This window comes from Pezoporus wallicus, unplaced genomic scaffold (genome assembly GCF_028554395.1).
Source record: "Pezoporus wallicus isolate ANWC-B61680 ecotype Strahan unplaced genomic scaffold, APGP_CSIRO_Pwel_v1 contig_10287, whole genome shotgun sequence".
Classification (NCBI taxonomy): Eukaryota; Metazoa; Chordata; class Aves; order Psittaciformes; family Psittacidae; genus Pezoporus; species Pezoporus wallicus.
The window spans coordinates 51,306-74,551 of NW_026635491.1; the positions used below are offsets into that span (position 1 = coordinate 51,306).

The 23,246-nt window shown below is 61.2% G+C and overlaps 4 protein-coding genes across 6 annotated transcripts; 2 read left to right on the forward strand and 2 right to left on the reverse strand.

The window, feature by feature from the left end:
• Nucleotides 1–4: 4 nt before the first annotated feature.
• On the forward strand, nucleotides 5–6,016 carry PCSK4 (proprotein convertase subtilisin/kexin type 4). Of its 3 annotated transcripts, XM_057432509.1 has the most exons (15): nucleotides 5–169; nucleotides 593–697; nucleotides 782–877; nucleotides 1,030–1,158; nucleotides 1,732–1,808; nucleotides 1,923–2,011; nucleotides 2,774–2,946; nucleotides 3,025–3,237; nucleotides 3,452–3,552; nucleotides 3,917–4,020; nucleotides 4,196–4,313; nucleotides 4,530–4,706; nucleotides 4,993–5,117; nucleotides 5,432–5,551; nucleotides 5,615–6,016. In XM_057432509.1, exons 1-15 carry the CDS (start codon nucleotides 5–7, stop codon nucleotides 5,989–5,991), a joined length of 2,169 nt encoding a protein of 722 aa, XP_057288492.1. In that variant the 3' UTR covers nucleotides 5,992–6,016. The 3 variants fall into 3 exon arrangements, with proteins under 3 accessions (XP_057288492.1, XP_057288508.1, XP_057288501.1); XM_057432525.1 differs by lacking the exons at nucleotides 5,432–5,551; nucleotides 5,615–6,016 and adding an exon at nucleotides 5,255–5,375 and having other exon boundaries at nucleotides 42–169; XM_057432518.1 differs by lacking the exons at nucleotides 782–877; nucleotides 1,030–1,158 and having other exon boundaries at nucleotides 42–169.
• A 1,671-nt stretch (nucleotides 6,017–7,687) lies between these two features.
• ADAMTSL5 (ADAMTS like 5) lies at nucleotides 7,688–12,251 on the reverse strand. Its single transcript, XM_057432539.1, has 12 exons — nucleotides 12,116–12,251; nucleotides 11,389–11,440; nucleotides 11,149–11,309; nucleotides 10,713–10,773; nucleotides 10,524–10,632; nucleotides 10,300–10,427; nucleotides 10,097–10,220; nucleotides 9,384–9,467; nucleotides 8,726–8,889; nucleotides 8,411–8,642; nucleotides 8,105–8,176; nucleotides 7,688–8,007 (listed from the first exon to the last, which is right to left on the reverse strand). The coding sequence occupies exons 1-12, from the start codon at nucleotides 12,229–12,231 to the stop codon at nucleotides 7,694–7,696; spliced, it is 1,617 nt and encodes a 538-aa protein (XP_057288522.1). The 5' UTR covers nucleotides 12,232–12,251; the 3' UTR covers nucleotides 7,688–7,693.
• Nucleotides 12,252–13,450: 1,199 nt separating this feature from the next.
• On the forward strand, nucleotides 13,451–14,709 carry LOC130611603 (inactive serine/threonine-protein kinase PLK5-like). Its single transcript, XM_057432481.1, has 6 exons — nucleotides 13,451–13,581; nucleotides 13,668–13,797; nucleotides 13,872–13,959; nucleotides 14,038–14,133; nucleotides 14,205–14,403; nucleotides 14,473–14,709. The coding sequence occupies exons 1-6, from the start codon at nucleotides 13,459–13,461 to the stop codon at nucleotides 14,707–14,709; spliced, it is 873 nt and encodes a 290-aa protein (XP_057288464.1). The 5' UTR covers nucleotides 13,451–13,458.
• A 732-nt stretch (nucleotides 14,710–15,441) lies between these two features.
• THOP1 (thimet oligopeptidase 1) lies at nucleotides 15,442–23,245 on the reverse strand. Its single transcript, XM_057432685.1, is given in 14 exon segments — nucleotides 15,442–17,061; nucleotides 17,159–17,295; nucleotides 17,592–17,720; nucleotides 18,047–18,233; nucleotides 18,341–18,542; nucleotides 18,784–19,150; nucleotides 19,252–19,387; nucleotides 19,509–19,669; nucleotides 19,824–19,926; nucleotides 20,608–20,715; nucleotides 21,171–21,319; nucleotides 22,480–22,683; nucleotides 23,163–23,221; nucleotides 23,223–23,245. Coding segments are annotated over 14 exon segments (2,124 nt in total). The 3' UTR covers nucleotides 15,442–16,902.
• Nucleotide 23,246: the final 1 nt, after the last annotated feature.

Genomic DNA, 23,246 nt, shown 5'->3' on the forward strand with positions numbered 1-23,246 from the left:
CGCCATGGCGGCGGGGCCGAGGCTGCTGCTGGAGGCCGCGGTGGTGGCCGCGGTGATGGGCTCCGCCGAGCCCCACGTCTACCTGAGCAGCTGGGCCGTGAGGGTGGCAGCGGGGCCGAGGGGGGCCCAGGGCCTGGCCCGGCGGCACGGGCTGCTCTGCCTGGGCCAGGTGCGGCGGCAGCCATGGGGCAGGCGGGGGCCGGGGTGCCCCTATCCACCGTGCCCCACTGCGCTCGTCCTCTTCTGCTGGTCCCCTCGGCTCATCCCCGCCGTGTGCCCGCAGCGGGCGCTGGTTTAGTGTTAGAACGGGGCTTCTGATTACTCCCTCGGGTGGTTTTAGGCCCCCGGACGCAGATTAAAGGATGAGTGCAGTAGGGGTGAGCATTGCCGATGGCCTCCGTGCGTGCATCGCTGAGAGGGGAGACCCAAAGGGCACCCCGCAAACCTGCCCTGGTTCCCAGTGATGCTCTCCGCTGGTCCTGCCACATACAACTCATCAAACGTCTCTTTACGGTCCCTGCCGCCCATATAGAGCAAGCACACGGGTCCAGGCGATGCCATGATCTCTTACCACAGCTCTTTTTGCCTGCAGGTGATGGAGGGAGAGCCTTATTACCATTTCAAACACCGAGGCACGAGGCAGAAAGCCTTAAGCAGGCACTGGGGCTGGAATATGCGCCTGGCAAAAGAGCCAAAGGTAGGGGAGGAGGCAGCGGCAGGAGCCCAGGCTCTGGTGCTGGGCAGGCTCTGCCTGACACCACCAATGCTGCTTCCTGCCCAGGTCCTCTGGTTTGAGCAGCAAAGCGTAAAGAGGCGCGCAAAGAGAAGCATCAGTGTGGTGCCAACAGATCCCTGGTTCCACAAGCAGTGGTACATGGTGAGATTTTGCTGCTTTCTAATCCTCAAGCAAATCACACACACACAGAGCCCGGCACAAACAGGACTGATGCTGGCAGTGATGAAGCAGCAGAATTGTCCTTGAAGGTCACCCACAGCCCAGGGGCTGATCAGATTTAATCCGTTTTCCAGAATAATGACGTTAATCCCGACCTGAACATCCTCACTGCTTGGAGCAAAGGGTACACGGGGCTGGGGGTCGTGCTGACCATCCTGGACGATGGCATCGAGAAGGATCATCCAGACCTGTCTGCCAACTATGTAACTACGTGGGGCTGAGCAGCGCAGGCTCCTTGGGGGCATGCGTGGGTGGGTGCCTTCATCCCCCCCATGGGACTCTGCAGTGGGAACTCAGCCTCTCCATGGCTGGATCAAAAGGTTTGGCATCTCCTGCAGTGACTTTGCACATAGGTAGAACTTGGACCCATTGTCCCCAGTGCAAAGGCAGTAAAGCTGGTAAACCTTCACGTGCTCCAAGGGAGGACGGGTAAATCTCACCTGTCATTTATAACACCACCATTTCAGTGCCCTGTAGTTCCTCTCCTAACGGCACGGGCAGTAAGGCTTGCCCTCGGGTGAGTGGCCATGCCAGGCTTCCTCACCAAACGTGAGCTTGGACATGGTGAAGCAGTAGAGCAATGCACAAAGTTATGTGTCTTTAACAGAGCCCCATTGCCAACATCTCCGGGTTAACCCAGTGCAGTTGCTGGGTGAGAAGGGCCCAGGGTGATCCACGCTGCCAGGCACTGGGCACAGCACCAGGCAGCTGTGTCAGGCTGTCACAGCCCATACAGAGAGGCAGTTTGCTCATGCCCGTCCCTCTTTCTGCAACAGGACCCTCTGGCAAGTTATGACTTCAACAGCAATGACCCTGATCCCCAGCCCAGGTACAGCACCGCGGAAGAGAACTGGTGAGTTCTGCCCAGCACCCTGTGCTGGGTGCTTTATCTCTCCATGGCCAGGGCTGCCCCAGGCCCCCTTTGCCCCTCACCGAGGAGGGCTCAGAGGCTAGCTCTGCCCCTCAGGCATGGAACGCGCTGTGCAGGAGAAGTGGCAGCTGCAGCCAACAACCAGCTCTGTGGAGCAGGCGTTGCGTACAAGGCCAGCGTTGGAGGTGAGCCATGAATGCACAAAGGTTGCTGTGGCACTCGGGGAAGGGACGCATGGCCCCGGGCAGAGCTGCTCTGGGGGGAGCCAGGCTCTCGCTGAGAAGCAGAGGGTGCTGTGGTCTCTTCGTCAGGGACTGTAGCGGTAGGACAAGGGGTGATGGGTTCAGACTGAAACAGGGGAAGTTCAGATCAGATCTAAGGCTCTTCCCTGGGAGGGTGCTGAGGTGCTGGCACAGGGTGCCCAGAGAAGGGGTTAAATGCTCCATCCCTGGCAGTGCTCAAGGCCAGGTTAGACAGAATCTTAGGCAACACGGTGTAGGCTGAGATGTCCCTGCCCATGGCAGAGGGGCTGGAACTGGATGATCCTAAGGTCCTTTCGAACCCAAACCATTCTGTGGTTCTCTGGTGTTACTGCACACCCAGTCACGGGGCTCAACTCCCAGGGGGTTTAACACCCACCACAAGCTCCCCCGTGGAAGCAAGTAGGGCAAATGGGGTTATAAGCTGGGAGAACTCACAGAGCTTAATTGAAAAGGGCTTAACAAGGAGCTCTGGGAAACAGCTTCCAGCCTGCAGGAACCTGATCTCCTTAGGGCAGCGTCACAATAAAGGTGTTCAAGGCAACAGGGAGGTGGGGGAATGAAGTGGGGTTGACGAGATGTCTCTCAACCCTTACATTGCTGTGGCATGCACGAGCCTTCTGCCCACCCCGCCTCCCAAGCACTGCTGCCTCTTTGACACTGCTGCTCCTCACCCTGGCCCTGCAGGCGTGCGGATGCTGGATGGCCCCATCACAGACATGGTGGAGGCTCAGTCCCTCAGCCTGCATTTCCAGCACATCCACATCTACAGTGCCAGCTGGGGCCCCAAGGATGACGGGAAGACCGTGGACGGGCCAGGCGTGCTGGCTGCAGCAGCCTTCCACAGAGGGGCCAGCAAAGTAAGCCTGGTGCTGGCCTTGGGAACCTCCCTGGGGTGAGGGCTCCCTGCTGATCCCCCTCTATCTCCCCCCTGCCAGGGACGGGGTGGTCTCGGCTCCATCTTCATTTGGGCCTCTGGCAACGGTGGGATCAACTATGACAACTGCAACTGCGATGGGTACGCCAACAGCATCTACACCCTGTCAGTGGGCAGCGTTCTGGCTGGCGGCCAGAGGCCCTGGTACAGCGAGGGTTGCTCTGCCATCCTCACCACCACCTACAGCAGCAGGACCACGAGCAAGGTGCAGATTGTGAGTGCCAGAGCAGGGACACTTGGCCAGACACCAGTTCCCAGCACAGAGAGGGCTCATCTGAGCCCTCTAGGGAGGACGGGGGCTTTATTAGGATGTCTGCATTAGACCCCAAACCCACGTAGGGACCCAGAGGGAGCATTTACTGAAGTTAACTCCATCCAGTCCTGTGCTCTGCTCCAGCAGCAGTGCTGGGACCCCTCTCTCCCCTCAGGTGACCACGGACCTGCACCACCGCTGCACGGACAAGCACACGGGCACCTCTGCCTCAGCCCCACTGGCTGCAGGAATCGTTGCCCTCGCGCTGCAGGCCAAGTAGGTGAGGTCGTGGCAGTGGGAGGGTTCCCAGGGAGGGCCTGGTGCCTCAATAGGACCCTTCAGGGACGAGGGAGGGGGACTTCACTAGCGGGGAGGTTTGGGGGTGCAGAGCTGAGGTGTCCCCTGGCTCTGAGGGGACATCTTCCCGTGGTGGGACACTGCTGGAGAGCAGGGAGAGGCAGGAGGAGAGGTGTCCTCTGGAGGTCTCTCTTGCTCCCGTTTTGGCAGTGAAGGATTTTTGTGCAGGGGGGACCAGCTTGGACCCAGACAGCTAACTTATCCATGTCTGAAGAGCCAAATCCCACCCTTGAAAGCTAACCCAAAGCAGAGCCTTTGGTTCCCAAGTCTTCCTTGCTTCCAGCCCAGCACTGACCTGGCGTGACCTGCAGCATCTTGTCATCAGGACCTCCAATCCTGCTCACCTGCAGGCAGAAGACTGGGCTACGAATGGGGCCGGACGCAAGGGTGAGTTGAGGGCTCAGCTGCTGCCTGCCCTACCTGCTCCTGCTTCCTTTGCCTGGCTGTGGGCAGACACCCTGCCCCTCAAACCCCCACCAGCGGGCCTGGGCCAAGAGCCCCCAGCGCTCTCTCAGTGCAGAGGGGCTCGTACATCCTCTCTTGGGTGGTATCTGCTCTTCAGTGAGCCACCACTACGGCTACGGGCTCCTGGATGCTGGGCTGCTGGTGGAGATGGCCAAGGCATGGACAGGAACTCAGCCTCAGCGGAGGTGCTCAGTCAAGGCTCTTCACGGACCCTGGTAAGGGATGGTATTCCCCGGGTCCAGCCTCATACAAACACATACAGGGACATTCTCATAGCAAAGTTGTGCCATGCCCGTTGCAGTAACAGGCATTGCTTCCCAGAAAGCAGTAGCTACAGCACAGCTTCTGCTGTAACCACAGGGCTGTGCATAGAGGGCAGGAGGCCCATGAAGGCAGAAGAGATGCCCTCACCTCCACCTTGTACTTGATAGGAACATTGGCTCCAAGCTCACCGTCCCTACAGATGTTTTCTGCTCTGGGAGAACCAAGTGCATCCGCTCCCTGGAGCACGTCCAGGTCCAGCTCTCTCTGAGCTACAGCCGCAGGGGCGACCTGGAGATCACCCTGACCAGCCCGATGGGGACCACGTCCACACTGGTGACCGTGCGGTAAGAGCACTCTGCAAGCTCACAGGGAGCACGCTGCACTAACACTAACACTAACAGGGGACTCTTCCTCCCACAGCCTCTCCTGGGGCCAGGAGATTCCCCTACACAAGTGGCCACTCCTGGCCCACATAGGGAGCAGGCCTCCATGCTCAAAACCCTTCTGTGGTCCCCGTGAAGTCTTGGCAATGCCCTTTATACCAAGAAGAGGGTGACTGCAGGCTCCCCTTGGGCTGCATTCCTTCCCTGCAGCTTCTGGGCTGTCACTCTCGGGTCTCCTCTCCTCCAGCCCGTACGACACCAGCCAGCAGGGCTACAAGGACTGGACCTTCATGTCCACGCACTTCTGGGACGAGAACCCAAATGGGACCTGGACACTTCAGCTCGAGAACAAGGGCGATGCCTATAACACAGGTGGGTGCCCAGCGAGAGTGAACCCTGCTTTCCAGGGTCCTGCTTGGTCATTGTTTCTCCTTCCTTCTTCCACTTTAGCAACTTGTTGACATCTTCTTCCTGCTCCTCCTGAGCACCTGAGCCTTCTTTTTCTGCAGGACCATGTTTGTTTCGGGAGCCTCTGGCCACCACAGAGCCAGGAAGGGAGCATAGCTTGCTCTCCCCCACATAGCTCCAAAGCTTCCAGCCCCACATCCACCAGCTTGCACATCCCAAAGGCTAGAGGGTGGGGACAAGCCACCATCAGCACAGAGTCCTGTCCCTCCTGCCCGCAGGTTTGCTGACCAGCTTCATCCTGCACCTCTATGGCACAGCTGAGGACATGTCAGCCCGGCGCTTTGCAGCCTCTACCACGGACAAGTGCATCAGGCGGGATGCACAGGGAGCATGCAAAGGTGAGCATGGAGGGGACGGGGCTCTTGCCCCCCCAGCCCGGTTCACCCACCTTCCCTCCACAGAGTGTGGCAGCTCCTTGTTCGCCCACCAGCGCTCCTGCCTGCCCTACTGTCCCCCACGCTACTACAGCCAGAACGCAGGCACAGCCCCAGCCCCAGCCCGTGCGTGTGCCAGCTGCCACCCCTCGTGCTACACGTGCCAGGGGCCATCTGCCAACAACTGCACGGCCTGTCCCTCTGCCGGCACCTTCGATGAGCTCGCACGCTCCTGCTCCTCCTCTCCAGGCCTCCCCTCCGAGCAGGGGCTGCAGAGCGACCTGCTCCCTGTCCTCATCTGCAGCAGCCTGCTCCTCTCAGCCATCCTCTATGGCACGTACCGTGTGGCCTTTCGCGTTGTGAAAGGTACCTCCTGCCGTCCCTGGCTTGGAAGGACAGCGTGAGACCAGCCTGGGCTGCACGGACACAAACAGCCTGGGACAGAGCTGCCCTCGCCTGGCTTCTGAAATAAACTGATTGTTGCCTTTCTGTCCCAACAGCGACCTTCCTGTGCTTGGGCTGATCCCACCCCGTGTCCAGCTCCATCCGCTGGCAGACGCAGAGGTGGTGGGGTCCCTCCCTACCTGGCTCATCCCCCCCAGGGACCAGATCCATCCGGAGGGGCCGGACCTGGCTCGCTGCTGCGAGGGAGCTATTTCCAGCGAGGCTGGGAGCCCTGCCCTTTCCCAGGGACAGGGGGCCATGGGGAGGAGGAGATGTGACTTCTGTCCAAGCAGCTGCACCCCAGTGACTGCAGCCAGCTCCTCCAGCACCAGGCCAGCCCTGAGCCCATGCAGCTTCTGTCAGAGTGGAGGCAGCCAGAGCCCCAACCCTCGCTTGGGGAGGACAGCCCGGACCTACAACGCAGAGCACGGTGCACCCTGGTTCTTGGTTACCAACAGCCTCTAGTACTTAAACAGGGTCTCAGGAGCCTGGGGCTCATCTACAGGGAGCTGAGAAACAGGTACCCTTACAGCCCGGCTGCAAGAGGGGGCTTGCAGGCTCTGTGGGACACAGGGGCTCTGTCAGCACAACCCAGGGCAGGCCCCCTTCCCTATATGGGGGCACACACTCACCCCTTTCCCCAGGACGGGGGGGAGCAGACACCAGCCCCACAATGTCCCCCTTCAAGATACAGCTTCCCAGGGGTCACAGGCACCAAGGGGGCACGTGAGACACTCCCAGTCCTCTTCTCTCTGCCTCACTTTGGCCCAACAGGAGCCAAGACCCCAGATCCCTGCTGTTCTCCCTGCAGATTCTCTGCACACAGAGCAACTGTCCCCAAGCCCACCATGGCTGGAGCAACCAGAGAACTCAAACCAGCCCCAGAGCATGGAGGAGGGCTTTTATAGGGTGGAGGCACCTTTCTGGGGCCCTAATCACCCCAAGGTGCTTCCACCTGCATTCCAGAACACCTACATCACTCAGGCTTTACTGGGACCAGCTGGGGAGCCCAGTACAGAGCCTTGGCTGACCACAGGGCCAGATGGTGAATTACCCGATGTGCTAAGCACCCTCCTGGCCTGGCAGCTGCCACTTTAGGGCACCCACCCTGGGATACCCCCCAGGCCCATGCCCAGCACAACCATTCCCACAGCATCCCCAGCACTTCCCATCCCTGCGTGGGCCCCATGGGAGCACCCGCCAGGCTGTGGGTTGGGTTACGAGCGAGGGGGCTCTGGCACAGGGAGGGACCCGCTCGCCTCCTCCGGAAGAGAGATAAAGCAGCAGGGCCCGACCTCAGGGAGGCAGAGCCTGGCTGGTGTCCATCGCGGCACCAGGGACATGGTGCTGAGCGGGTGCGTGGGGGCACGGCTCGGGGGTGGTGTGGGACACCCTGGGCCAGCTTCCAGGAAGGGGCACGCAGCACACGAGGGGACACAGACCTTTATTTTCTGCATATAAAATAAATTACCACCCTCCTCCATCCCCCCCCCCCCCAGCCAAATCCACCCCAAGGACAGCGAGCAGGAGCCGGGGTGGGGTGGGGGGTGTCCCTGCAGCCCCCTCCGCAGCCATGGGAAGGGTTTGATGCGCGACAAGAGCATCCCCAGCCCCCGGGGTCCTCCCGGCTGCTCCCTCCCCAAGGCCACGGGGGGGGGATGCTCAGGGCGGCCGGGGCTCGGGGCAGTGCCGGGCCGCCTCCCGCACCAGGCGGTCCTCACGGGGTGTCCATGGCCGGGCGTAGCCGTCGTCCTGCAGCAGGATGCGGTTGAGGGTGCGCTCGTAGTTGACGTGCCGCCTCGCCATCAGCACGTACTCGGCCCCCTCCCGCAGCGGGGGGCAGGCGCAGGCGTTGGGTACCCACAGGTACTCCCGGCGCAGCAGCGGGGAACGCTGCCGGTACGGAGCCGTCACCTCCACCTCGTAGCGCGTTTCCTGCCCCACCAAGCGCCGAGCCAGGATCCGGCCCCGGAACGCTGCGGGGCGAGGTGCGGGGCACCCTGAGCCGGGCACGGCCCCCGCCCCACCGATGTCCTGCCCCTCAGAGCCTCCCTCCCCATCCCTGGCGCTCACCGAAGTCGCTCTGGCAGAAGTGGCGGATGCGCTGGGAGCGGCCCTTGGGGGTTCGGCACCTCCCGCATCGCCCTGCAGGGGCAAAGCTGCAGCGGTTTAGAGGGGAAAAGGGACGCAGAGGCCACAAAACCCCCTCCTGCGGTGCTGGGAGGGAGCACTGAAGGCCCCATAAGGCAAGAGGGGGCTCACGGGGCCCCTGAGAGGGGGGAGAGTTAAGCCGGGGGCCCTCATCTCATTTCTACCCTTGGGGCTCTCCAGGATGCTCTGCACAGCAGAGAGACCCGGAGCTTGGGGGGCTGCAGGCACCTGCGGGGAGCCCGGCCCAGCCAGGGGGGCTCCTCGGTGGTGGCTCCGTGGCAGAGCTCCGGGGCTGGGGCGGCAGAGCTGGGGGTCCCGGGGGGTCCTGGGGTGGGGGGGTGCCAGCCCCTCGGGGCTGGGGCTGCCGCAGGGGGCTGGAGTTGCCATGGCCAGGATGCGGGTGCCCACGGGGAAGCCAGAACTCGTACTCGATGCCAGGGTTGGGCTCCTGCAGTAGGACCTGCACAGGCAGGGGCAGAGCTAAGGGGAGTGATGGGGGACGGGGAACGGCTGCCCCTGTCCCTGCACCAGCCCTGCCCTCACCATCACTTGCAGATCCTCATCGGTGGGGCCAGGGGCCTCCAGGCTTTCGGTGCCATCGGGGGTCCGGGTGTAGCGTACCCGGGTGCCGGCTGCTTCGTACTGCCCCGGCCAGGCGATGGACCAGTCCCCATTGAGCACATAGCGCCCATCGCTCGTCATCAGGGCTGCGGGAGGGAGCGTGTCCGAGTCCCAAGCACCGCATGGGCCCTGGGACCCCTGCACTGGGCAATGGCTGGGTCCCCAACGAAGGCCTCTCCCCGAGCAGGGAGGGCAGCGTGGGCTGGGAGAGCTACGGTCGGGGCTTACGAGAAGTCTGCTTTCTTGTGAGATCTTGGCTTTCATCCCGAGCCAAACCCTGGTGTGCAAACTGCCCCTGAGCCCCGGGGCCTGGTCCCGGGGGGGGGGGACAGGGACCCAACTGCACTGAGAGGGGGGGACCAGGGGGTCTGGGGATCCCAGTCCTGGCCCTGCTCCAGCTCAGCCTCTGGAAGACTGCCCCAAGTGTTCATTGGAATGTCCATTGAACCTGCATCTGAGTGGGGGAACCGCAGGGAACGGCACAGAGCGGCCACCCCCTGCCCTGCCTTCACTGCACCCATGGGCAGCACCAACCAGGGCTGACTGGGACGGACTGGGACAAAGACAGGATGCGTCCTACCGAGGTAGTTGCGGCTCTTGTCCGTCACCTTGATGTGGCTGGCCCCAGCTGGGATCCTGGTCACATTCATGTACCCAAAATAACCTGGGCAGATGGGGCAGAGTCAGGGCAGAGCTGGGGCATGGCCTGAGGGGACAGCCCAGGGATGGGGCAGGAGGGGACTGGGCACAGAGCAGCTCTGGGACTTGGGCAGCCCCAACCCTGTCCCAGGCACCAGCAGCGTCAACCCAGTTGGGCCTCACATGCTGGGACATCTGGGGCACCCAGCAATGGCCCTGGAGGAGCCAAGGTGCCACATGGGGCTGTCTGCCCTCATGGGCATCATCATCCCCACGGCCTGGCCAGGCACCCCATGAACCCTGGAGATGGACACATGGATCCTGGGTGCTGCCTGGGACCCCTGAACATCCCTGGGGACCCCATGGACCGCAGAGGTGCCCCAAAGATCTGCTCCCAGAGGAGCGATACCCCCTGCAATGAGGCAAAATCACCCCAGTAAGGGGTCTCCTTGGAGCCAACTGCCCTGTGCCCACATGTCAGGGACAGGAAGGGATTGGGAACAACACACCCATGGTGACTGGGGAGATGGAGAGGAGATGGGGGTGACGGGACCCAGGCAATGCCCTGGGGACACAGGCAGGGGACAGGAGGACAGGGGAGCCAAGAACCAAAGCATTCACCCATGGAGGGGGCCGGGGCAATGGTTCATTCACCGGAGGAGGTGTCCTCGCCCTGGAAGAGCCGGTGCACGAAGAGACACGCGTCACGGCCACTGCTGCACGGCCCGCAGGTATCCGGCCGCACGCCCGAGCCCAGGATCCCATCGCAGCCCACACTCTGCAAGCAGCCGAGACACAGCCTCAAGGAGGGGGCTCAGGGCTGGGGGTCCCCAGGGGTCCTGGCCCCATGAACCCACCAGGCAGCGCCCGCTGACGCAGAGGTCCGGAGAGCCGGGGCCGCAGCGGGTGCCATCCAGCACCCGGCCGAAGGTGTAGTAGAAGTTGTGCCCCACAGCCAAGCAGTTCAGGTCACAGACGTTGGGGGCTGATGGAGGAGGGTGGGAAGAGGAGAGGGTGATGCTGATGGCAGCCGTGGCCCCTTGTCAACCTGGTGATACTGCCGCCCGGCCCCGGGACTCACCTCCATGGAAGGGCACCCACTGGTACCGGGCTGATGTGCCCAGGATGGGCTTGTTGTCGTAGAGAGAGCACTGCATGGCGCGGAAGGGCACCGAGCCGCTGGGGCAGCCCTATGGGAGCGGCAGGATGGAGCCCCACCGGACCAGGACTGGGGCTGGCCATGCCGGTGCGCAGCCCTCACAACGCTCACCTGGAGCTGGCAGAGCCGGTACTGCCGCGGGTCGCCCGTGCACGGCTCCTCCTCGCTGGATCTGCGGCCACAGCATCAGCAAGGCAGGGCCCGGGCCCGGGCTCCCCGAGCAGCCTCGCTGCACCCCGGGCCCCCCTCCCTTCCTCCGGGAGCCAGGATGCCGCTGAGCCACAGCGGGACCGGGAGGGACGCGTCCCCATGGGGGAGCAGGAGCAGGGACCACGACATCCCGCATGGAGCCGCATCCTCCCGGAGCGGCACCAGGAAGGAGGCACCGGGGTCCGGCTCCGCCCGCCCCCTCCAGAATCAGGCTCGGATTTGGCCAGGACGTGTGCGGGGCAGTGGCGGAGCCATGCCGCGGGGTTTGGGCGCCCTGCGGGGTTGGCTGCTGCGAGGGATGCCCCGGAGGGACCGCGCTGCCCCGTCCCGCACTCACCGCAGGCACCTCCGAGTACGGAGGGCGACTCCGTCCCCGCAGGAGCTGGAGCAGGAGCTCCAGGGTCCCCAGGGCCCCCAGGCACCGGGGTCCAGCTGCCAGCGGGACCAAGCAGGGGCTGGGGGCTTGAAGACCTGCGCCGGCATCCCCAGGGCTGGGCTCTGCGCGGAGGAAGGAATCAGCGCCGGGGCCGGGATCGAGCGGCCTGGGGGCTGCTGCCGAGCACCCCTCGCCCCTCACCTGCGCGGTGCCGAGGCCGCTGAGCCAGGCCAGGAGCAGCAGCCACCAGCATCTGCGGGAGCGTCAGGGAGAGCCTGAGCCCACCGCGCCCCGGGACCAGCGCAGCGGAGAGGGGGGACCCCCATGCGTGTCCCGTCCCCCCCCCCCCTCACCAAGGGGGACCCCAGCGAGGGGAAAGGATGCGGCAAGAGCGGAGCAGACCCAGCGGGAGGGCCCATGCGGGAGCGGGGGAGCAGCGCCGCGTCCCGCACACGTGCCCCGCGTGACGACGGGAACGGCGGAGCCGGGACAGGACCAGACCTGCGCGGCGGGGCCGGGGCTCCGCGCTCCCTGATCCGGATCCGGCCCCGCCGTGGGGAGAGCACCGGGGGAGGGCAGCGCTGCCCCCCCCCACACCCCCCCCGCGCCCCAAAGCGCCTTGCCCTGGAGCACCCCCAACCCGCCCAGCGCAGGGGTGCGGGGGGTGCCGGCTGCGCCCGTTTCCTCCCTCCCCCGGGAATCCCGCTCTCTGGGTCCTCCCCCCCCCGGCAGGGCAGGGATCGGGGGTTCACGGTGCCGCCGCCCCGAGGCGATGTCCGGGTGATGTCCAGCCCCCGGCAGTGGCCGGGAGGCTCCGAGTGCCTCAGTTTCCCCACCGGAGCGGAGCTGACCCGGGGCTGGGCGGGGAGGGAAGTGTGGGGGTTCCCTTGGGGGTCCACGAGGGGTGAAGCGGGAATCGGGACCTTACCCGGCACCGCGGCGTCCCCGACAGCCCCGCCCGGCCATGCCGCCCCTCGTCCGGGGCGTCCCGGCGCTCGGTCCCGTTCCGGAGGCAGGGAGGGGGGACCCGGGACGATCGGGCATCGCCTGCGCAGCTCCGGGGAACGGGGCGGTGTGGGGGGGTGGCGGGCGAGGCTTCCCCCCCCGCCCCGTTCTCCTCCCGTCCCTCCCTGCTGCGTTATTAATATCCAGCCCCAAAAGGTGCGCCGAGCCCTCCCCAGCCGCCCGTTAACCCTTCGAGGCCCGGAGCTGCGGCGGTCGAGGGGGGCTGGTGGGGTCTCGGGGGGTGCGGATGCTCCTCTGTACCCTCTGCTCCCCCAAGGGATGTCACCACCCTCAGCTGCAGAGGGGAAGGGGCAGATGGGAGCTTTCCCCCGGCCTCATCCTGATCGGGGACCCTCCGAATACCCCCTGATTCTGAGCATCCCCGGGAGGGGTTTGGAACCCACCGGGGGTCCCTGCTTAGCGCTCCGTAGATGCAGCAGGATCTGCTGGGCTGTGCGGGGGGGGCTGGCAGAGCTCGGGGTGCTGGGTGTCATCGTCCCCCCCCAGCACCCTTTGGGCAGCAAGGGCAGCCCCAGGCACCCGCAGCCCAGAGCCGAAGGGGTTACAGTGCTGGGGTGCGGAAGTCCCTTGGGGTTTCCCCACTGCAAGGCAGAGCAAAGTGAGCTGGATGATGGCTTCGGGGTGCGCAGGGAATGAGCTCCCTGGATGGTGCATTGAGGATGCCGGCAGCGGGATGCTCTACAAGCGGGGACGGCTCCTGGGAGAGGTAAATCCCTTATCAGCCCTGCTCCAGCCCTGCCCCTGCACCCCGAGACAGCCCCTTACCCTGGCCAGACCCCCTACATCTTGTGGTCAGGGTCATCCCCAGGATGTCCTGCTCCGAGGGGGACCCATCACTTCCCCTCTGGGGAAGGGGGAACTGAGGCAGCGTGGAGATGCTGTGATTAAGCCATTGCCTGGGGTCTGCATTGCTTCTGCCTTGGCTTGCCCCGGAGTGCTGAGCTGCTCACTCCTGTCCTTGCAGGGCGCCTTTGGGTGCTGCTACCAGCTGACGGAGGTGGCCAGCGGCAGGGTGTATGCAGCTAAGGTCATCCCGCGAGCCCATCTCGCTGCAGTGGGCGTCAGAGAGAGGGTGAGTCCAAGGAGGGGGGACAGAATGTCCTGCAGAGCCCCACAGCCCTGCCCTTGCCCCTTCTCCCTTGGTCCCTGTTGCTGGGTGGGTCCCCATCCCCATTTCCCAAGGATGCGTGTGGGGGATCCATCCCGGATCCAGACGCTCCCGGGGGGGCTGCTGGGCTCCTGCCAATGCAGGTGGAGCGGGAGCAGGAGCTGCACGGCCGCCTGCACCACCGGCACATTGCCTGCCTCCATGGGCACTTCGCTGACCAGCGCCACGTCTACCTGCTGCTGGAGTACTGCAGCCGGAGGGTGAGCAAGCACCAGCACCCCAAAACAGAGCATCCCCATGCCAGGGCTTTACCAGGCCCCACACTGGCACCTTGGTCTGTCCCCAGTCCCTCGCTGACATCCTGTGGGCCCGGGGGAGGCTGACGGAGCCGGAGGTGAGATACTACCTGCTGCAGGTCATCTCAGGGCTGCGCTACCTCCACGGAGAGGGCATCGTCCACCGGGACCTCAAGCTGAGTATGTGGGGCAGCGCTGGGGGGGCAGGAGGGAGACCCACACCTGCGCTTACCCAGGCTCACCTCCCTCTGCAGGCAACTTCTTGGTGACCAAGAAGATGCAGGTGAAGATCGGGGACCTGGGGCTGGCGCGGCTGAAGGCTCCGGCTGGTCAACGCTGGGGGTGAGCGGGGCCATGGTGCTGCTGGGGCAGGTAGGGGGGGTCACTGCCAGGCTGGGGTTTACCTTGCTTGCTCCCCAGGGCGCTCTGTGGGACACCCAGCTTCCTGGCCCCGGAGGTGTTGGACCGCAAGGGACACGGGGTGCCCTCGGATGTGTGGGCCCTGGGCTGTGCCATGTAAGCAGGGACCTGGAGGGCGGGGTGATGGGTGCTCCCGGCTGCACTGAGCACCCTGACCCCCCCCCCAGGTACATGGCGCTGACAGGGAGCCCCCCATTTGAGGCGGCTCAGCGGCAGGAGCTCTTCTGCCACATCCGGGCTGCCCGGTACCCGCAGCCGAGCCGGCTCTCAGCCCATGCCCAGGCTCTCATCGCCCTCCTGCTGGCCCCCGAGCCCGCAGCACGGCCCAGCCTGCAGGATGTGCTGGACCACGGCTTCTTCACCCAGGTGTGGGGCCGGTGCAGGGCATGGCCACGGTGGGGATGGGCCAGGGGTTCACTGCCTCTCGCTCCCCAGGGCTTCACACCCCAGAGGCTGCCAGCCCGCGCCTGCCACTCGGTGCCCATCTTCCTGGCACAGGCCCTGCCGTGCAGGCTGCGGCGGCGGCTGTGCCAGGAGCACCAGGGAGCACGGCGCTGCCACCCTGGAACACCGCTGCCTCGCCACCACGAAGGAGCAGGACCTGAGCCATGCAAACACCCGCTTAGGAAAACTTTTATTAGTGTTAGGAACTGTCTAAAATCCAGTCATTGACACAAGCAGCGTGGGATGTGACCATTATGGACGGCGCACACACACACACCCCCCCCAGTCTGCCCTTAGAACAGGTTAACAAAAAGAAATGAAAGAACCAAACCTGAACGAGACCTCTCTTCCCTGCAATGGGATAGGGACAAAGAGCTGGGGAGGGAGAAGGAGCAGCTCCTGGTGCCTGGGGATCACCCATGCAGAGGGAATGCTAGGAGCAGCATCACATCCCCTTGCTCTGCCTGGCTGCGGGCTCCTGCAACACCTCTAACTGCACCAACAGCAAGGCTTACTGGAAGGAGGAACTGAGTTGTTTGCGGCCCAGGAAGGAGGGAGGAAAGTGTGTGGCTTCCCTGCCCAGCTTCAGCTCTCTCCCTCAAGAGGTCTGAAAGAAAACACTGAAAGCTTGGGAAAACGTGACACCGAAACACCCACAGCATTAACTCGAGTGGCCCCCGTCACAGACGCTCGCCTATGCCTAAAACAGAGGGTGGGGACAAAGACAAGATGCTCAGCGTGGCGCCAGCAAGCACCAAGGAGCCGGTTTGCTGCTTCCAGACCTGTCCACATCAGCGCAAGAGGGGACTGGTGAGGGAGGGTGTCACCAGGGGGTGTGGGGCAGGGAGGGGAGGTGACAGCAACAACTTTGTCTGCACTTGGGGTGAGTTTCTTCCTACGCTGTCAGTCACTGCGGGGAACGAACAGGAGCTGCTCAGTGACAGTCCAGACAAGAGGAGAAGAACAGCCTGGTTGGGGGGGGAGATGCAGCACAAGACCCCGGGTGGGGGGGACCCATGCACAGCCCTGGCTGGGATGGTGGGTGCAAGCGCAGCACTCAGCACCCTCCCTGTGCCGGACCAATCCTGCAGCCCTCATACGGCATCACCCAAGGCTGGAGGTGGGGTAGGACACCAGAGACTGAGATCTGCTCTCCAGGACCATCAGCACACATCCCTCAGGCCAGTAGGAGCTCACAGCTCCCCCCCACTACCTTCCACCTACCCTGCACACTCACTGCTAAAAACCTTCCCCAGCCCATGCGTGATTCCTATAGGAGCAAACCCAGAAATCAGGTTTTGACCTTGGGGGCAGTGCTCCCCCCTCCCAGAGTCAGAGCTGAGCTGCCCTCCTGCCTGCTTGGGCTAGGAGTACAGCATGGCAGAGGGGGGCACACGATGCTGTGCATCCCCACACCGCATGGGCACCGGGTTCAGGGTTCCTGGGGACAGGGGAAGAGCTGGGGGAAGCAGAGCGTGGCTGCTCCCAAGGCTGGGCAAAGGGCTGCTGCTGGCCCCCAGCTCGGCGCCTGGCACAAAGCCACAGGGTATTTTTATCCTGGCATCTGTGTTGGTTGAAGCTGTCAGCTCCTCTTGCTTTAAACACAGCCCTGCCCTGTCCCACCCTGGCTCATAGGACACCAACACACCCTGAAGCTGGCCCCTGGCACAGAGTCCCAGCACCTCCAGTATAGCCCAGGGGAAGCCTGGCAGCGTGTGAGGCCCAGGCCATGCTCCCCAGATCCACTATTGCTCTGGGAATAGCTGCACTGGCCACCTCTGCCCCCCTCCCAGGCCTGCTGCCCAGACAGGGGTGCCTGAGGGATTCAGGGCTGGACATTCCAGTAATTGCAATGGGATCTGGGATCTGCCCATCTTTATTCCACAGCTGCCCTAAGACAGGGAGAACATGGCTCCCAACCAGCTCCTCAGACCACTTGTTTGGTGCTCGGAACAGTTAAGTCTGCCCCACGGCACAAAACAAGCCAAGCCTGGTGGGAAGTCTCATTCCTTAAAAAGAAGGGATTAGAACAATGACTCAAGCTTGGTAACTGCTCTCGCCCTCCTCCCTGGCTACAAACGAGGCCAAAACTCACCCTGGTGCAGAAATCAGGTTTGAAGTTCAGCCAATTCGTGTGGCTAATGCCAGCCCCAACCCCTTTGTGCAGAGGTGTGTGTGACAAAGGCAGCTCAGCTCCCTTGGCAGAGCTGTCACTGCAGAGCCCTGTGACAGCTCTGCGGGGCTGAACCTGGCTCCTGAAGGCCAGGGTGAGCTTGGAGCAGGATCCTGGAGGAACAGCTCCAGGTAGGGGCTGCCCCAGGATGCATTTGGTGACAGAAGTAGGGGGTATTGCTTGGCCTGAGAGGACTGGAGTGTAGACAAAAGGAGCTGGCTTGACTCAAAACAGGCTGGAGCAGCTTCTCAGCAGGCCGAAGGCAGCGAGTTGCTCTCTACCTTCAGTCCTTTGCTGGCCAGGAAGGCATCCTGCTTAGGCTCACGGCCCAGGAACTTCTTCAACATGTCAGAAGCATCCAGGGAACCGCCAGGATGCAGGATGCAATTCCTGTAATCCATACCCACCTGCAAGCAGAGAGAGACAGGGGGACGTGTTAAGACACCCACTGATGCTGCCACCTCCCTCGACCACACTGGTTGCCTGTGTGGGACATCCTCCTACCTTACAGTTCATGATCCCCTCCTGCTTGAAGCGTGTGTGGAACATATCCATGGAGTACACTTCACTCCAGAGGTAGCCGTAGTACTGGGCGTCGTAGCCTCCGGCCAGGTGGCCAAACGTAGCAGGCATGTTTGTACCTTTGTGCAAAGGATGGGAAGGGGAGTTAACAGGAAAGGCTCCTGGAGCTGCTCACAGCATGGAAAACCCCATCCATAGCGTAAATATGTCAGAGCAGACACTGGGTCAGCTTGCTGACAATCCCAGAGGAAACAGGGAAGCACTCTCCAGCTATTTTTGTATCGTTTCAGCCCTGCTTTTCCTGGAGCCAGCAGAAGCTGCCTCTACTGAGCCAGCCTGAAGCCCAAGCCTTGAAAACCTGATGAGCCAAGCTTGCAGGTGGGCATGGATTACAGAACCCCAAGCCCTTGTGTACCTGGGGTAGCAGGGACGCCCAGCACCTCTTCACATAGACCAGCAAACACCTCCACCGGGTCAGCCTTCGTCTGGGTGTGCAGTGCCTGGTCCACCTTGGCCAGCACGATCTGACGCAAGTTGAAGAGCCCTGTTTCCAGAAGGAGGAGGCAAAATGAGCTGCTTCCTGCAGGCAGGAGCATCTCCAAGGCTGGGTCTCAGCAGTGCAGGCTGGGGGCCTCCCATAGTTCTGCTCACACCCAACTTCTGACCCCTCTCCCCCATCCTGGTTCAGCAGCACCCATCCCTTAGGTCCCCAGGGCATCATGGTGAGCAAATCAAAGCCTTTCCTCTACTTGGCCAGCTCACTAAGAGTCTCCTCCACCCCACACTCAAGGGAACACCACAGCAAGGCTCTGCCCTTGCTGGGGACAGCACAAGGCCCTTGTTCCCTCCAGCCCCTCTGCAGGGACCAACCTGTGTTTGCCTGCCGGGATTTAATGAGCTTCTCCAGCAGCTCGTCAGGGATTGGGCTTCCAGTTTTGTAGTGCCTGGACATGCGCAGCAGTGGCTCCTTCTCCCACACCCAGTTCTCCAGCATCTGTGATGGTGCCTCAACAAAGTCCCGCTCCACATGTGTCCCACTGAACATGGCAAACTCCGCCTAGGAGACGCAGCAAGCTGAGCGGGATGTCATTTAACCCCCTCCAGAGAGCATGACAGGGGGAAAGGCAACAAACCAGCCCCTCTGCCAGCCCAGCCAGGCCTCACCTGAGAGCACAGCTGGTGCATGACATGCCCGAACTCATGGAAATATGTCTCCACTTCATCGTGCTGCAGCAGGGAAGGTGCATCCGGTGTGGGCTTGGTGAAATTAGCCACCATGGCAGCCACTGAGATCTGCCGGCTGGAGTCTGGCAGGAGGCAGCCTGGCTGCAGGCCGAAGCAGGCTGCGTGCCCGTATTTGCCTTCCCTAGGGCAGGAAGAGGAGACTGTTATACAGATCACCCCCAAGGCCATCCATGAACCACCACCATCCTGCTCAGAGCAAAAGCTCCCTGGTGACCCCCTGCTCTGCCCTGCCTGAGCAGACTCCACTCCCACCGCACGGCCCCACGTCTGGCAGTGGGTCAGCCTCTTCCCCAGGTGCATGGCAGGCCCTCTTCCCCATGCCCTATCCCTCCTCTCTTGCCTCACCTTGCCCAAGGCCTCACCTTGGGTACAGGTCCAGGTAGAATTTGCCAATGATCTCCCCAGAGGAGGCGTCTTTCACCGTGTAGAGCTGGACGTCTTCATGCCAGACCTGAGCTTTCTCTTCCAGATGGAAGGTGAGGCCCAGCAGCTCCTGGTAAATGGCCAGCAGGCCTGTGGTGACCACCTGCATGGGGAAGTACTCCTTCAGCAGATTCTGGTCCACACTGTACTTGGTCTCCTCCACCTGGTTCATGTAATAGCGCATGTCCCAGGCATTGATGCGGTTGTCAAACTCCAGGCCACGCTTCTCACACTCCTTCTTTTTCAGGTCCAGGATCACAGCCCGCTCCTTCTCCCCAAGGGGTTTCAGCTTCTGAGCCAGCTCATCTAGGAAAACCAAGGCAGGCAGGGTTAGTGCCCAGGGCTGAGAGCAGCAGAGCTGGCTCAACACACGGCCCAGCTCTTGGCTCCACAGCCCAGTGCCGTACCCAGGAACGAAGCCACTATCTTGCTGCTTTTAGCCATGTTCATCTCCAGCACAAAGTCTGCGTGCGTGTTGAAGCCCAGCAGACTGGCTTTCTGAGCCCGCAAATCCACCAGCTCCTTGAGGATCAAGCAATTCTCCTGCAGGGTAGAGTCAGAGAGGGTAAAGTGAAGCACGAGTCCCAGCGTTGAAAGAAGCACAAATGTCAGACAAGACCCCTTTAGTGTCTGGCCCTGCTGGCAAGCAGCAAGGCCTGCCTACCTCCTTGCACCTGGAGTTGAACATTTCCTCCACCTTCCTCCTTGTCTCGGGCACGTAGCACTTCTTCAGGAGAGGGAAATAGTGTGGGTATTTCAAGGTGACTTTCAGCTTGCCATCCTCTGTTTTCTCCAGGGAGTTCAGGAAGTCCTCAGGGAGGCCTCCTGAGAAGAGCAGACAAGACTGATGGAGAGCCCAGGCCTCTCCAGAAATACCAGCTCTGGGACTGGGGACAGGAACAGGCTCTTGCTCCTTAGCCAGAGGAATCCAGGCACTCAAGGCCACAGTAGTAGAGAAATAAGCCTGAGTGCTCCATACCTAGTTCTTCCTTTGAGAAGGGTAAGTAGGTGGTGTCTTCATTGAGGTTCTTGTTGAAGTCTATGCAAAGGACGCTCAGCTTTTTCTTAATAGCTTTGATTTTCTTTAAAATACAGATGAACAGAGAAAAGTTTAGTCCAAAGGGAGAAGTCAAACAGCACCATCCACTGTCTGCAGGCAGCAGCCTGCTGAGCTGCCCAGCAGTGAGTCTGTACTTGGCTTGAACTCAAAGACAACGCAGCAGAATTAACTGCATGAAGGTGCTGAGCTCTCAGCTTAGTACAGGCTCCCTTGGATCACACCTGGTAGGAAAGCAGCCACCTCAGCAAGGTCCTGACAGTCTCCTGCCAGTTCAGGAGGTGCAGGTGTTTAAGCAACAACCTCCTCTACCTTCATTTCACTTCACCTTCTATTTTGAATCCAGCTTCAAGCTCTTTCACTGAGCCACCAGTGCATGGTAAAAGAGGGAGATGCCGAGCAGCTCAGTCCCCCACGCCTGATCCCCCCTTTGCATGCAGGTGCTGCTTCCATTTGACCTGCACAGCACCATCTGCAATTTCAGCTTCTCAGGAGCCCCTCAACTTCCAGTGTTGACCCCACTTTGTAAATGTCATCCCCTTTAGAGGAAAGGAAAAAGAGAGGCACAGAAGCATCACCAGTGTGCCCAAAGTCATGGGAATTGGGGGCAAAACTTGAGTCTAAGCCTCAGTCCTCTACTCTAGCACTACAGTGTCCTCTTAGCCCTGCAAGGCTCCCATGCTTACTTTAAGCTCTGTGATCTCACCTCCTGCGTTTCCTCAGGGAGATGGAGACCGTTTCTTTTACCCAGTTTGATCAACCTCTCGAGATATCTCTTTGCTTCAGGCTTCAGTGAAGCACTCTCTGCTTTCTCCTGTAAAACAAAATCCAGAGGCACAGGGATCAGGTGTTGCATAAAGCCAGTTCCTGGTCGGAGTTGGGGGTTATTGTAACACCAGTGACCCAGAAGCAGATGGAAACACCCCACAAGAGGGCTTTGGTTTGGTGCGTTAGCTACTACCAGACTGCTTTAAGCACATCACCTTTATGCCATAGTACAGCACATTCCAGGGCATTACCCTGCCCTGTCACCATAGAAGGCAGGCTGGGTTTACTACCACCACCTTATCAAAGGGGTAACTGAGGCTCTGAGGGAAGGAAGAGCCCTCAAAGCCCAGGTTTCCAGTTCCCAAAACCAGCTGGACCATTCTGCCGTGATCACACAGCGATTCAGTTCCAGACCTGACTCACCATCATTCACTTGTAAGTTCTGGGATGAGGAAAAAGGGGTTGTTGTAATTCCAGGAGCATTCAGTGCACATCACTGACCTGGAGCCAAACAATCCTCTGGTACACGTCCTGCCTCATGCTCATCTCCACGTCGAACTCTGAGAGCTTCTTGTCAGCCTCGGTGCTCGCTGCACGGATGTCTTTGCAAGGAGAGACGTGCTGGGGGAAGTCCAGCATGTTCCGACGGACTGCACGAGAGAAGAGGGACTGTGCTAAAGGCAACAGCTTCACGTCCCACAGCTGCTCGTGAGTGGGAGTGTACACAGAGAGCCTGTGTTAACTGGGAGCCAGTTTGACAGCCCCGGAACCTGACCTGCCTGCCCACACAAGGGAAGAGTGAGGCAAGCGGCTGCCATCAGACAAACCCAGCGCTGTCCTCTGCAAGCAGCACACTGTCACCCTTCCCCACTGCCATCCACTGATTTCCCTCCACAATCCCTCTTTCTCACAGACCCCTCACGGATTTCATGCCTGTGAGTTCCCAACCTCTTTTCCTCTTTTACAGCTGGTATCAAAAAGAACCACAGGATTTCTATGCTGGCAGACACGGGGCAGCATCATTGTGTGACTCCTCTCCTTATAAGACCAGGCTAAAAGTGGCACACCTTTATTGCAGACACTCCTCAAAAGCCACCACACCCCAGGTGTGTTCTGGCCTCAAGTGTTTCCAGTTTAGAAGTGAAAACAAGCTGCCACCATCTCTGAACTAACACAACTGCAGTGGGAAGGTGCTGCCCCCCAGGCATGAGGACTCTCCACCCAGCAGAAAGGGAGCAGGCAGCTACTCTCTGCTGCCCAGTTAAAGTGCTGATGGTTCTGCTGAAGTTCACATTACCCCTCCTTAGTAAGGGCTTTTCCTTTTCTTTTAGGAAGAAGTCAGAGGGAAGAAAGAAAAGGCCTGCAAGCTGGCTTCTGCTCCACACAGAAGCCCTAAAATGATGGCAGTGTTTGAACAAGGCACACAGAGAGATATTTATCTGCTGCCTTAAAGAAAATGTTAGCAAAGAGCTGAAGATTTCTTAGATCATCTGAACCATTTCTGCCAACACACGATTTGTTCCCACTAATGCACCTTAAAAGCAGGAGACAACCTGGCTACTCCCGCCACAGACCAGGCTGCTGCCAAAGCACTGTCCTCATTTCAGACCTGCTCCTATGCCAAATCTCTATTCTTTGTACTCATATCTAAGCTGTGTAAACTAACTGGAAAAAAAAAAACAACAGACTGCTGAGGGAGCCAAGGGAAGGAAAAAGGAGGTAAAAGTCCAGAGGGAAAAAACAAAAAAACAAAAAGCCTTCGTGAGATGTGGATTTCCACATCCCCAGGCCTCCTTCTCCATGTACATACCTGTATATTCAACTTCCACATCTGCCAGGGCCTTGAGGGTGTTTTCATAGGACACCTCACCCTGCTCCTGGGAGCCCACCCGGTCGTACACAACCTTGGTCCTCTCTGTCAGATCTGCAGCCATGGTTTCGATCTGTTCAGCCGTCAGGTCCCATCTTAGCTGGTTTGCCAGCAGCCTGGGGGACTGGCTATCCACAACGTTACCTGGAGACAGGAGGGGAGAAAACGCTCTGCGAGCCGCAGCCTTTACGCAGGCTGGAAGGACAAACGCAGCTGCAGAGCGAAGGATCCATAAAAGCACTTAAAGGAGAGGCCCAGCAAACAAACCACGCCGATGGACAGCCAGGCTGCGAAGGAACGCGGGCGCTAGCGGCAAGCGGCGGCCGGGTTACGCTCCGGGCGCTGTTTACCCCCTCAGGCACCACCAGCCCTCCACAGAAACCCGATTCCCCGCCGTGCCCATGGCAGGCGCCTCTGCCCGGGACCGGAGCTGTAGGGCAAAGAGGTGATAGCGGGGGGGGGGGGGCAAGAAGACCAGGGGCTCCCTACGGCAACCCTTGGGGGGGGGGACGGGGACACACACACAGCCCCGGCTCCTTCCTCCTGCCCCATCCCGCTTTCCTCCGCCCCACTCCTTCACCTCCTGCCCCCGGTGGCCCGGAGCCCCGTCCCGCCGCCGGTACCTGCGGGGGGCGCCATGCCGGGAGGCGCCGCGCTGCGGACGAGGCCGGGAGAGAACCGTGCACGGAGCATGTGCCCCAACCATA